Source organism: Lissotriton helveticus, chromosome 1_1 (genome assembly GCF_964261635.1).
Source record: "Lissotriton helveticus chromosome 1_1, aLisHel1.1, whole genome shotgun sequence".
Taxonomy (NCBI): Eukaryota; Metazoa; Chordata; class Amphibia; order Caudata; family Salamandridae; genus Lissotriton; species Lissotriton helveticus.
In genome coordinates, this window is record NC_136057.1 from 356,043,212 (window position 1) to 356,057,066 (window position 13,855).

Genomic DNA, 13,855 nt, shown 5'->3' on the forward strand with positions numbered 1-13,855 from the left:
TTGGGTAGATAGCTGGAAAAGGGATGAAAGAAGGTTCACCATAGAGTACCAATGAACAACTAGAGTGCTAACATTCTATATTAATGACAAAAGTGTAGCACATCTGTTTACTCAGCTTAACCATGTTTTCAGTTGCTTAACATTAATATATTGGTAGACAAATATCTAATTTCACTAGAAAGCAAAGGTTAAAGTGTTGTTTTAGTTGGGTTAATTTCAAAGACCTTATATTTAAAAAACAAAATTGCCAAAGAAAATGAACAGTTAGAGAGACTTTCTACTTGGATGTTGTTGCAATCAGACAGGAGTTAACATTTAAAAAAAAGACTAAAATAACGCCAGTTATAGTTTAGTGAACTAACTGGAACTTTTGCCCCCACCATGCACTGTTTATGATCTTACTTCACTTACGACATGTTAAATGATATTATTAATGACATAACTGATAGCATTTGTTGTTACTAATGATATCAGCCAATGATTCGGACAGTCTGTTATAGGCTTTGTGAACCAGATTTCAACAACCTAAATTGATGTTTGGACCCTTATAAGTTTGCATAAGGTGGGCCTTTGTCGAGAGTATTAAAGTGTGAGCAAAACGATGGGTTGGAATGCTACCCTGAGCGATTGCCAGTGGTTAGAGTATTTCCAGGTATTCCATTCCATTACCTTTTTTGTGTGTATCCGACAGCAGAGCAACCATGAGACAACTCTAACAGTTAAAGTTGTCAAATTTGGAAGCATCACTGCAGCACCCAGCAAGATTGAAGATTGCTGATGAGGGCAAAACACATAGTTTCTCCCTAGTTGAGGTTGAAAATCGTTAACAAAGAATGTAATTATGTTGGTGATGGCATAGGTTGAGGTGTCTTGCTGTTGTCCTCAGTGTGTCCACTGCCTATGTTTGGGCTGAGATTGGTGATTTTGGAACCGTGTGGAAGTTAATTTTGTGTCTAAAACCATATCAGGAATTTTATATTCATTGTCCTTGTGAGTTCTTCCCATTGTGCACACTCACAGGCCCTCCTGTCAGTATATTGTGAGGCCATAGTTATCATTTCAAGATGGAAAGTTGCATTGAATATTGTGGCTTAAATTGACATTTACAGTATTTAACTCCACTGATCCATTTTCCAGAGTTGAAATATCAGTGATCAGGGGCTATCTACCTCGAATGTAAGCTGGTGAGGACTATCTGCAAAGTAATACATGTAATCATTCAATATTTAGAAGTTTTATTTTACCTACATATTATAGAGTACAGTTAAGTCTACGATGCCATCCATGCCATAAGGATACTATCCTTAGGTTGGTTTCAACACTATCACCCTCTCACTTTATCACAATTTTGACCTTTGTGCACATACATGCCCTATACTTGAGGGTTTCATTTGGTGGACAAAAATGATTGCCAATTCTGTGATTGCTTCACTACCAAAGAGCAATACTGCCAACAATGTTACTGAAAAATCAAACATAAAAACATGAAAAAATGCTCCATCTTAAAAAAAAATTCAAATATGAAAACCCACAGTTAACAAAGGGCACAGCAAGAAATGCAAGTTCTCGGTTAGTTTTCCAAATGTGAGCATTCCTGCTAACATTTATTCATACTGTAGGTCAGGAAGGACTTCTGCTTTTTATTTTTGGTCCAAGCCCAGGAGTGCTTATGAGTCAATACATGGATTTACTCTGATATACGCCTGGGATTGCCATGTGAGTCTGAAAAAAGCGGCATTGCTTTCAAATGTTGCTTTGTCTTTAAATGTTTCTGAATCGACTCAGTCCTTTGAGTCCAAGTTAGGTATCATTGTTCCTAGCGTGTGCCTTGGATTTGTGGAAATGCTTTGCTGCTGAGCTTGCATTGCTGTTAGTGGAACCCTCCCACTTTTTGGAGGTCCTCTTTAGTAGGAGGTTTATTCATTCTTCAGAAAATCTTTGTCCTTGTTGTCTGTGAATTGATCTATCATCATTTTCTGAGAAGGAGGATACCTTGTGTCATAGTATCATTTTATTAAGTGCATGCCAAACTTGATGGGTATTCAGTCTTTAAAAACAGCATGTTCAGTAAAAGATGGCAATGGAAATCAGACACCATGTGACATTAAATCTCAAATCAAAAGAGAGCCATGAGGCCTACGTGTTCATATCGCATATCGGGTATCAGTGAAATACAAGGATCTTGTTAACCTGTTCAGAGTCCGCTTATGCATTATGTAATACCTCCTCTCTACCCTCTCTTAATTTATTTTAGAAGGCCTACACTGAGGAAGAACTGAGTGCAAAGTTAACACGACGAGTTCAGAAAGCAGCACGGCGGCAGGCCAAACAAGAAGAACTAAAGCGGTTGCACAGAGCACAGGTCAGTGCCACATTCTTTGTTTGATTTCTGGCCAGCATGAACCGGAATAAGAGCATATAGTATGTGGCCAGATAATGGGCTTCTGCAAGTGGCCATGTATGAATTCCTATTTAACCCCATGTACATACTCCTTTGTCAAATATATATCCTAGGGTAGGTGTGTGTTTGTGGAGTCTCCAACCAGTAGCTCAGGAGCTACTCGTAGCTCGCCAGCGCCTTAAAAGTAGCTCATGAAAGGGTAGCCCAGCAAGTCATTGTGTGTCCGGGTACATTGAAGGAGATAGAGAGACTTATTTTTAGGTACTAGCAGAAGCAGACAACTCAACTAGTGGCACATTTCCACACTAACAGTGGGACTGCCTGCATCATGACCACCTATCTCCACTCCGAGGCTAGTAAAGTTGCATAGAAATTGTTACAGGCCTTGTTCTATCAATCACACTGTGTAAAGTAATACACGCCCATGAAAGTATTACTGCAAGAGCAGAGTGGCTTGAGTGCAAGGCTGTCAGGGGTAGGCATTTTTAATTATTGTATATTGGGAGGTCACAATTGGAATCTTTTTTGACGTGATCATAATGAAACCGTGATAATATTCATAAGTAGCTCATGGTAATTTTCATCGATCATAAGTAGCTCTCACCATAGAAAAGGCTGGAGACCCTGTAAGAAAGTGCCCCTTTTTGCATGGTTACACTCCACTTTTTGCCTATCTGATGCACTTTGACTATGTGTGCACTGGGTCCCTGCCAATCTGGTTCCCAGTGCCTGTGTTCTTTCCCAAAACTGTACCTTTGTTTTGGCACAACTCTGACTCGCATATTAGTCCCATGTAAAAGATACCTGTGGTACCAAGGGCCTTGTGACAAGAGAGGGTCTCTAAGGGCTGCAGCATATATTGTACCACCCTCAGAGACCCCTTACCAGACACATACACACTGCCATTGCAGACTGTGTGTTGGTGCAGACAAAATTTCACAGTCGACATGACACACATCCCTTTGTGCCATGCCCACCAACCACTGTCTGTGCCATCGGTTAGTCACCCCTCTAACAGGTCTCACATTCCTAAGGCAGGGTGCACTATACCACGGGTGAGAGAACAGTTGCATGAGCAAAGTGCCCCTACAGTGTCCGTGCCATTCACAGACATTGTATGTGCAGTAGAGCCATATGGAGTACATGGGCTAGAAGTTTGTCATTACAAATTCCACAGCTCCATGATGGCTTTACTGGATGCTAAGACGTTTGGTATTCCGTGGCCAGCGACTTCCAAGAACCCAAGGAAGGCTGCTACTCTCCAGCCAAAACTGGATCTCCCGAGGACAGTGTCCCTGTCCGAAAGATACTACACCTAGGAATCCGGATCCAGGTGGATCCGTGATCCCTGTCCACTCTGCACCCGATGCCCACAGCCAGAGTGGCTCACCTGTCCTGTGAAGTGTCCCTGGCGATCCTGACCTTGTCTTCATCAGTGGCTGACCTCTCCTGGACCCCACATAGTCACCTGTAGCCTCAACATGAATGGTCCCCCTGGCCGTGACCGGCTCCGACCAAGAAGGTCCGACACCAAAATGTACCCCTGCATCCTCGGCACCCTGCCCTCCGGCCTTGGGGAACCCAACCAACTGTGCCTTGACCTCTCCCAGCACTCCAACGTATCTGCCCAGTCGGTGGCCACCTTCAGCAACCTCATGGTCCAAGCATGCAGCCTATTTGTGCGACTGAGATACCTAATTGAAACGCATTAGGCGCCCAATGCTGATTTCGGACCCCGCACCCAGTTGCCCCGGTGCCTGGTGGTGTAGCTTTTGTGCTGTCTTGTGGCCCCAGCTATGCTGATCTTTACCCCCAGGACATTTGCCCTGAAACTGCAGGTACCTACCTGCAAAACGTGTCTTTTCAAGGTACCCCCAGTCTCCGTTAACTAACGTTGGGCTCAGTGACATCTGCACCCTGCTGCCCCAGTGCTGCTGGTGTTGCAGAACCCACCTCGTACTGACCCGTGCCCAGTGTTAGTCCAAACCCCGAAGACTGGAATTGTAAGTTAAGTACTTACCTGCTAATGCTAAACACTGTTTTCCTTCTATAGGATTGCATTCCATTGTCAACCCTATTTCATACAAAAGTCTATCTATTGCTATTGCAAAGTTCGAAATCGATTCTACAAAAGTATGTCTATTATTGTAAAGCACTCTCTACTGGCTTGCAAACCTACTCCTACTGCATTTGAAAAGTATTACTGCTTTTGAAACTGTTACTTACCTGCAACTCAGTTCCTCCTGGTTCTAAAAAATAAAATAACAAAGTAATAACTGTTTATAGAAAACAATTGGTGTGGGTTCAGTCTTTGATTGTGTGCAGTCATTTCTTGCCTGTGTGTGTACAATTAATGCTTAACACAACCCTCTGATAAGCCTAACTGCTCGACTACACTACCACTAATAGAGCTTTTAGTATTATCTACTTGAGCCTCTGAAACCTCTGAAGATTCACTTGACTTTGTGCACACTATACCTTACTTTGGTATAGTATATACAGAGCCAGCTTCTTTCAGACCCCGGCTGTACACCCTCTTGTGTTATCCAAGGTTTGTTCTTATGTCTTATTGTGTGCAGCTGTATCTGAAAGAAACAGGTTAGTGTTAGATTCCTTACCTTAGAATATCCCCAGGCGTCAGGCTGGATCCGGAAAGTTTTCGTCAGCAGTACCCTAGCACGTAAGTAGGCGTCGTCTGCGGCTCCGCGCCCGTCGTCGTGATTGCCAGAATGACGTTGTCGGAGTACTTAGACGCCGCCCTCGCTCGCTGACACCAGTTCTTCTTTATTCCGAGCCAGCTAGCGCAGATCCGGGAAGAGCAGTACTCTGTCATTTTTTGACTAACTTTTTGATCAATTTTGGATCTCTTTTTTGAGTCGACTTCGACTCCTGGTGCCGTAGGGATGCCCGGCTTCAAGCCATGCGACGCTTGTCACCGCCTGATGTTGGTGACTGACCCCCACCATCGGTGTCTCTACTGCCTCGGGCCGACCACGACGACAAGTCGTGCCCCGACTGCCGGGCCTTGACCTCGAAAGATAGGCGGGAGTGGTCCCGCAAGCTACTCTAGATCCGGCAGTCGGCTCCACGCCGCTCGAGGTCCTGGTCGAGGAGGAAGTCGAGGGACCGGTCGCAGAGCCGCAGTCGTCGCTCGTCGAGTCATCGCCAGCACTCGTCGGGCTCAAAGTCCTCCGGTAAGTCGAGGCACTCCAAGAAGAAGTCGAAGAGGCGACATCACTCTTCAGACTCCCCTTGCCGCTCGCACGACGCACCTGGGGGTTCGGGCGACACCACCCGCGTGGCTCCATCGGAGCCGCAGGCGCAGCTTCCAGTCCCATACCCTCCGGTCCCTGGCCTGCGAGCGACGCCGGAGGAGATTTCTGATTTCCTCATTGCCATGAGGAGTCACTTCCCTCAGTTGAGGCCTGCCGGCACGCCTTTGGGCCCCGCAGACCCGACTTGGGGCTTTTGGCAGCCCGGTGGTGCCGACCCCAGTGCCGTTCTCGACTTCGGTCCCGACACCGCCGGCCCTCATGGGATCCTTGCCTGGATCCCAGTCGACGCCAATTGACCTTACGACTCCTCCGCTGGCGCCGACCCCAATGGTGTCGCTCCCGGCGCCATCCTCGGACGACGTCTGCCCCAGTTTCAGTCCGGGTCCGGCATCAGAACGGCGCCACTCTGCGCCGTCTCCGGCGTCGATGGGTGAGGCCTTCACCTACGACCCAGCTCCGTCATTTCAGCCTGTTTACCAGGACACGGATGAAGGGGAGGACTGGGAGGGGTCTGAGGACCCTCTGGCACAGCAGTGCCAGTTGACCCAGGACTGGGCAGATGAGCTAGGGGAGGCCAGTGGTATGGACACATCGCCCAACACTGGATTCAGCTCTTCTCCCTCCGTGTCTACGGAGGAGGGTGCTACATATGGTGTGGTGTTGCGCAGGGCAGCCAATGCCTTGGCTGTTGAACTCCCTGCTGCGGCCATGAGGACTAACCTCCTCACTGAGGTGCTTCAGCCGCCAGTAAGCTCCTCGGAGCCTCTACTGCCGTTCAATGAGGCCCTCACGGACGTTCTGCTGGGCACCTTGTCCAAGCCCTCCACAGTGCCCCCTGTGGATCGGGACGTGGCCCGACGCCACCGCCCGGCTCCGGGCCACCCTAGCTTTCTGTCCGTGGACCCCATCTCCGAGAGCCTGGTGATACAGGCTTCTACGTCCCAGACCTCATTCCCGACCGCTCCCGCGGATCGGGAATCCAAAAGGTTTGATCAGTTTGGGAAGACACTGTTCTCATTGAGTTTGGCGTTGCGGTCTATAAACACTGCTTGCTTTTTGGGTTGTTATACCCACTCTTTGTGGGACACGGTTGCGTACGTGCTGCCCCAGTGTCTGGAGGAGGCCCGGGCCCGGCTCACCCAAGCCCTTGTGGAGGGAAGGGGTGCGGCATGGTATTCCATCAGGTGTGGACTGGATACCACGGACTCGCTGAGAAGGGTGACAACGACGGTGGCGGTTCTCCGCCACGCCTGGCTGAGGTCCGCCAATTTCTCGGGCAATGTCCAGGCCACGCTCATGGACATGCCCTTCCATGGCCGTCGCCTCTTTGGCAACAAAGCAGACAGTGCGCTTGAGCGTTTCAAGGACTCCAGGGCTACGGCCAAGTCCTTGGGCCTGTCTGGCCAGCGTCAGCAAACTTCTGCTTTTCGCCCCTTTCGTGGCCAAGGAAGGGGCACCCCCACACGTCCTGCCAGCCTCAACGCGGACGTGGTACCCGCCGTGGCGGTCCCGGGGTACAACGGCAAGGTCAGTCCACATCCGCTCCCGCAGCATCTGCCTCAAAGCCTACCTAGTCCGAGCTTCCAAGCCCATTCGACGCCAGTGGGGGTTAGGGACCGTCATCAACACCTCCACTGGCGCTCCATCAAGTCGGACAAGTGGGTGCTGCAAATCGTCCGAAGGGGCTACTCCCTCCCCTTCGAGGCGACCCCTCCAGTCATGCCACCGCATGTCGGGGGATCACTTGCAACTTCTGCAGGAGGACGTTATCACCCTCTTGGCCAAGGGGGCCATCGAGCGCGTTCCAGGGCCAGAAGTAGGACATGGTTGCTACTCCACTACTTTCTGGTACCCAAGAAGGGCAAAGGAGGCCTACGCTCTATCTTGGACCTCCGGAGCGTAAACGACTTCCTTCGGAAGGAGAAGTTCAAGATGCTGACTTTAGCTCAGGTCCTAGCTGCCCTAGAACCTGGAGACTGGATGGTAGCGTTGGCCTTGCAGGACGCATATTTCCACATCCCTGTCCTGCCGACTCACCGGCGCTACCTGCGGTTCACTGTAGGCCACGAGCACTATCAGTTTACCGTGCTCCCCTTCAGCCTTACCAGCGCCCCTCGGGTGTTCACGAAAGTGATTGCGGTGGTCGCAGCTCATCTGCGCAGATCAGGGGTTTCAGTTTTTCCCTATCTCGACAACTGGTTGTTGAAGGCGGGCTCACCCCAGACAGTCGTCTCCCACCTCCAGACTACGGCCGACCTCCTGTACTCACTGGGGTTCTTCATCAACGTGCCGAAGTCGCACCTGTGCCCCTCTCAGAAGCTCTTTTTCATCGGAGCGGCTCTGGTCTTGGCGCAGTTTCGGGTTTACCCCCCCGAACAGCGGGTTCCGGATATTCAGGCTCTGATTCCGATCTTTCAGCCTTTATCCCAAGTTTCGGTCAGGTTGATCCTGCGGCTCCTGGGGCTGATGGCCGTCCTGCATCCTTCTGGTGCATCACGCCAGGTGGCGGATGCGGGCTCTGCAGTGGGACCTGAAGTTTGAGTGGACACAGCATCAGGGCACCCTGTCCGACCACGTTCTGATCTCGGAGGGCACTGCGAGTCAGTTGCAGTGGTGGCTCACGGACCACGATTGGGTCAACGGCAGATCTATCTCCCTACCCCAACCGAAGCACGTAGTAGTGACGGATGCGTCCCTCCAGGGATGGGGGTGCCACATGGGAGAGGCGGAGATCAGAGGTCTCTGGTCTCCGGCGCAGTCTCTGCTCCATATCACCCTTCTGGAGCTGCGGGCGATCCGACTTGCACTGAAGACATTCCTTCTCTCTGTCCGGGAAAGTGTAGTGCAGGTGTTCACGGACAACACCACCACCATGTGGTACTGCAACAGACAGGGCGGAGTGGGGTTATGGACCCTTTGTCAGGAGGCTCTGCGCCTCTGGACGTGGTTGGAACACCAGGGCGTCACCCTGGTGGTTCAACACCTGGCAGGTTCCTTGAACGCCAGGGTGGACGAACTCAGCCGTCGGTGCATGATGAATCACAAATGGTGTCTGAACTCAGATGTGGCGCAAGGTCTCTTTCACCAGTAGGGAGAGCCTTGGTTAGATCTATTCGCCACCGAAGAGAACGCGCAATGTCATCAGTTCTGTGCGTTGGAATTTCGGCGGCACTCGCTCGTAGACGCTTTTCGTCGCAAGTGGAGCTGCGGTGTGTTGTACTCCTTTCCGCCTATACCACTTCTGCCCAGAGTGCTGAAGAAGATCAGGCCAGACCGGGCCCAAGTCATCCTTGTGGCTCCGGACTGGGCACGAAGATACTGGTATCCGGAGCTACTCACTATGTCAGTTTATCCTCCGATTCGTCTGCCTCTTAAGGAGGACCTTCCGTCGCAGCTGGAGGGGACGGTCCTCCACCCGAACCTGTCCAGTCTCCACTTACATGCGTGGAGATTGAGCGGTGACAGTTGAGGCTATTTGACTTGCCTCCTGAAGTCTGCGATGTGATTCTGGCAGCCAGGCGTCCCTCCACAAAATCGGTATACGCCTGCAGGTGGAACAAATTTGTGCACGGTGCACAGCAAAGGCTGGGGATCCATTCTCTGCCCCCCTTTCAGAGGTTCTCCTCTTCCTTCTTTCTCTTGCCCAGCAGGGCTCTGCTCTGGGCACTATCAAAGGCTACCTCTCTGCCATTTCAGCCTTCTTAAGGCTTCCTGATCAGCCTTCTCTTCTCAAGTCCCCTGTTGTAAATAGATTCTTGAAAGGCATCACACACATGTTTCCTCCTGTTCCCTTTGTGATGCCTCAGTGGGACTTGAACCTTGTACTGACTTATCTGATGTGCACTCCCTGTGAGCCACTGCATAACTGCCCTCTTCGTCTTCTGACTCTTAAGACTGCGCTCCTGGTTGCCATCACCTCTGCCAGGAGAGTGAGTGAGCTCAAGGCTCTATCTTCTAAACCTCCTTTCCTCTCTGTCCATCCGGACAAAGTTGTTCTGAGGATTCGTCCCTCTTTCCTGCCGAAGGTGGTCACAGTCTTTCATATTGGGCAGTCCATCACCTTGCCCACCTTCTTTTCGCCTCCGCATCCCTCGAAAGAGGAAAAGAGGCTCCACCGTCTGGACCCAAAACGTGAACTCTCCTTCTACCTAGACCGCACACACCAGTTCCTGCTGGACGACCAGCTTTTTGTTGGTTACGTGGGCGCTAAGAAGGGACGGGCGGCATCTCTCGGTGCGTCGTCTTGTGCATCAAGGTTTTGCTACTCCTTGGCGAAAAAGGCGCCTCCTGAGGGGCTGCGCGCCCATTTCACTCGGGCCACGGCGGCTACCACTGCCCTAAGTCGGGGAGTCCTCTTGCAGGACATCTGTCTGACAGCTACGTGGGCCTCGCTGCACACATTTGCTAGGTACTACTGCCTGGACAGCCAAGTCCAGAGGGATGGCTTTTTCGGCCGTTCCGTTCTCCAGGACTTTCTGGTGTGATCTTGGTTCGCAGACCCACCACCGGGGTTGGTATTGCTGGGGTATCTATTCTAAGGTAAGGAATCTAACACTAACCTGTTTCTTTCAGATGCACAAGTTACTTACCTTCAGTAACGATATGTCTGTAAGAACCAGTAGTTAGTGTTAGATTCCTTACCGCCCCACCCACCCATCCTCCCTGTTCTGCGAACCAATATCTAGGGTTCTGGACATCCCTTTTAGGGCCCTAGTTTCATGGCACCAGTGTCGGTTTCTATCATGGCTCTGCGTTCCTGGCGCGGAAAGCTATGTACAGAACTGACGTCAGCCAGAGAGGGCGGCGTCTAAGTACTCCAACGACGTCATTCCGGCCATCATGACGCTGACGACGGACGCGGAGCCGTAGACGACGCCTACCGATGCGCAAGGGTACTGCTGACGAAAACTTTCCGGATCCTACCTGACACCTGGGGATATTCTAAGGTAAGAAATCTAACACTAACTACTGTTTCTTACAGATATATCGTTACCGAAGGTAAGTAACTTGTGCGTTAGTCTTTGGATATGCTCTGGTGACTGCTTTGCCTCACGTATCGGGCACATTAAGTTCTATTGTCAGTCATTTAGTGACCTCCTAATCCCACATATGCACTCCAGTTTCAAACGAAGAGTATCAGACTTAACCAATTAATGAACAATGATCATACAAACGTAATCCTGATTGAAACAAATGTGTAGCTTCACCACAAAACTCTGTTAGTTAAAGCATCCCGGTGCTTTTGAGTCACACAAGACTAACTGCTTCCAATAAATCAACTTGTCCTTGGTCAGATGCTCTTTCGTTGCTTTATAGACTTTGTTATGGACATTCACATTAGTATGTGTGCTCCCATATGGGGGATAATTAATATGTAGTTTAAAATGTATTTTATTTGGCTTAAGCCTGTATGTTCAAAGCAGTTGAATACTTTGCTGCCTTTTTACATCTGTTTTGTGTCATATTTTTTTATTGGAGTTCAAAGATAGGCAATTGCATATGATTATTTTTATTGATTTGTGCATGACTGACCGACAGTGTGTCACGTACTTTGTAAAGATTGTAAATGACCAGAAAGTCACCCTTAATTTAGTCAATAAAGACTTGTACATTACTGCACTTAACGAAAACACAATAAGCAAACAACAAACAGGAAATGGTCAACATCTGAGGGTGGGCACTCAAATAGTAATATATATAATGTTTTAGTCACTGAGTGCATCTGGTTAGATAGCTGACAATCTTGGTGCCATCAGAATGAAAGAAAGTAGGTTTCCGTCTCTAGGAAAGTGCCGCTTTTTGCATGGTTAACCTTTTGAAGATATCTAATGCCAACTTAACTGAGTGTGTGCTGGGTCCCTACTAACCAGGCCCCAGCACCTGTGTTCTTTCATCAAAACTGCACCTTTGTTTCCACAATTGGCACACCTCTGGGCCACATGTAAATCCCTTCTATAAAGTACTTCTGGTACCGAGGGCCATGTGACCAGAGAGGGCCTCTGAGGGTTGCAGCATGTATTATGCCACCCTCCGGGACCCCTCACATTCACACCCACATGCTGCCATTGAAGGCTGCGTGTTTAGGTGCAGACACTAACTGAGGAGTTAACATGGCATACATCCCTGTTCGGGATAGCACCCTTATGACAAAAAGGACAAGGAATGAAACACACACGGTTTGGTGAAATATCCCGAGTTCGTCTAAAAAAAAACGCTGTATATTTTTTTTAATTGAAAACGGACTTTAACATTGTGATTCTTGCATGATACATATTTATTGCTGTAAAGACATTAATTTTGATAATATGATAGTGCAACATGATTACGAAATGATAATTGTGTTCCCTTAGGTAAAATGCTAAATTGCTTTCTGGGAAATGAAGTCGCTGGTTGTTTGGATGACAACACCAATGTTGGCTAACTGGGGTAGCTAAGGGCCAATCAAGAGGAATCTGGGCGGGCCGATGGGTTCAAAGATGTGTGAGAGAGTAAGAAAATGCATATGGCGGATTTTAACGTGTTGTGGCAGGTAGGGGAATCTTGAGGTGTGTAATATGGCAGCTGTGAGCTTCAACAGATGGTGGTTTCAGCAGTTTGTGTATGTTAGCTTTGGGATGCCACCATCTAAATGGTTGTTAAGATCGTGATAAGAAAGTTACTATTTGGGTTACATTTGGACGCATACGGCTTAGAGTAAGCATGTTTAGAGAGGTGGGAGGAACATTGAGCGAGATATTTGCGAAGGTGCTAACTGCACGATGAAGTAACATTAAATGCCAGGAAGTAGGGAAAAGCTTATCGTTCCGCACAATCTGTGGAAGGGGAGATGGAAGTTTAATACTCATTGGTGTGCTTATATAGCGCCGGGATACCAGTTGCAATATTGGAAATGGTTTGCATTGTGCAGGGAACATTTTAGTAAACAAATTCACATTAAGTGTTGATTATAATAAATGACATATGAAGTTGTGCTATTTTACAGTTCTAAACGTAATATGATTGTAGATGTGCAATTGATTTACGTTGTATTGTTCTTTATAGTGACCCCCAAAGAAGGGCGCTTGCAGCCCGAAATGCATTGGGTTCTTTTAAAAAAATAAACGCTGCTTTTGGACGAACTCTGCTTCAATCGTAATTATGTAGAGAGGTCTGGATAGACAAAGCATGAATATAAGAAACTTGGATAATGGCGCAGAATTACACGTGTGGATGAGTACTTCAAATGAATTTGGATACAAAATTACAAGAAGAAAGTATATTAAGAATACATTGATGACTTAAAAAGAAGAGGATACAGGCCGAAATGGCGCAGTTAAGCTGTGCGAGTGGTTTAGGGGTGCATTTTCACCCCTGGTATTACATGTTGTTTCAGTTTCTGGTGTCACAACGGGTTGGCACCTACCATTCTGCACGCAGTCAAAGGAGAAAGACGACAAGTGTGAACAGCTAAAGTGAAAAAACTAGAAAAACAAGAATACCCAGGTGTGCATTCCACCCCCATATTTTCTTGATACATCCCTGTGTGCCATGCCCACCTACACTGCATGTGGCATAGGTAAATCAGCCCTAAAGCAGGGTGCACCGTACCTCAAGTGAGGGCATAGCTGCATGAGCAATATGCCCCTACAATGTCTGTGCCATTCACAAACGTAAGTGCAGGTTCGAGGCATGTGGGCTGCTAAATTCATATCTTAGCATTAGATCGCCGCCTAGTGTTGGGTCCGGATGATCGCACATTGTTGTCCTGGAAGAGTCTTCGAAGTATTCTGAGATAGGTGGCTCCTCCCCTGGACTACAGTGCGCATGGGCATCGGCTCCATCCCCAGATTGTTTTTTTCCGCCATTGGGTTCGGATGTGGTCTCGACGTCTCTCTGTCGAAACCGAGAAAAACTAACTTTTAGCGGCCAGAAGGCCTCGCTTTTTTTGCGTCGGTATTGTCTGCGCACGGTCTCGAGTCTTCCGTCTCTTGGAGCCGGAATAAGCGGAGTCTTGTTTCGCTTTTCGAACTTTGAGGCCTTCTCATCGCGACACGACTGCAAAACTTTTCGGACATGGAGCGGAGCCCGTTTAAGTACTGCCCGCTTTGTGGGTCCAAGTACCCACACATCGATCTACACCCCGTCTGTAACAAATGCCTTTCGCCTGACCACGACGACGGCAAGTGCAAGGCCTGTGCAC

General features: G+C 48.8%; 1 protein-coding gene across 27 annotated transcripts in view; it reads left to right on the top strand.

Moving 5' to 3' along the window:
• MICAL3 (microtubule associated monooxygenase, calponin and LIM domain containing 3) overlaps nt 1–13,855 on the top strand; it is a 2,019,125-nt gene that overhangs the window by 1,766,304 nt on the left and 238,966 nt on the right. For all 27 annotated transcript variants that reach the window (XR_013606836.1, XM_078673602.1, XM_078673604.1 and 24 more), the window contains one exon: nt 2,255–2,362. Coding sequence is in view for 26 of the 27 variants with exons in the window: in XM_078673602.1 (XP_078529728.1) it covers nt 2,255–2,362 (108 nt within the window). In the remaining variant the exon portion in view is untranslated. The remainder of the gene's footprint in view (nt 1–2,254; nt 2,363–13,855) is intronic.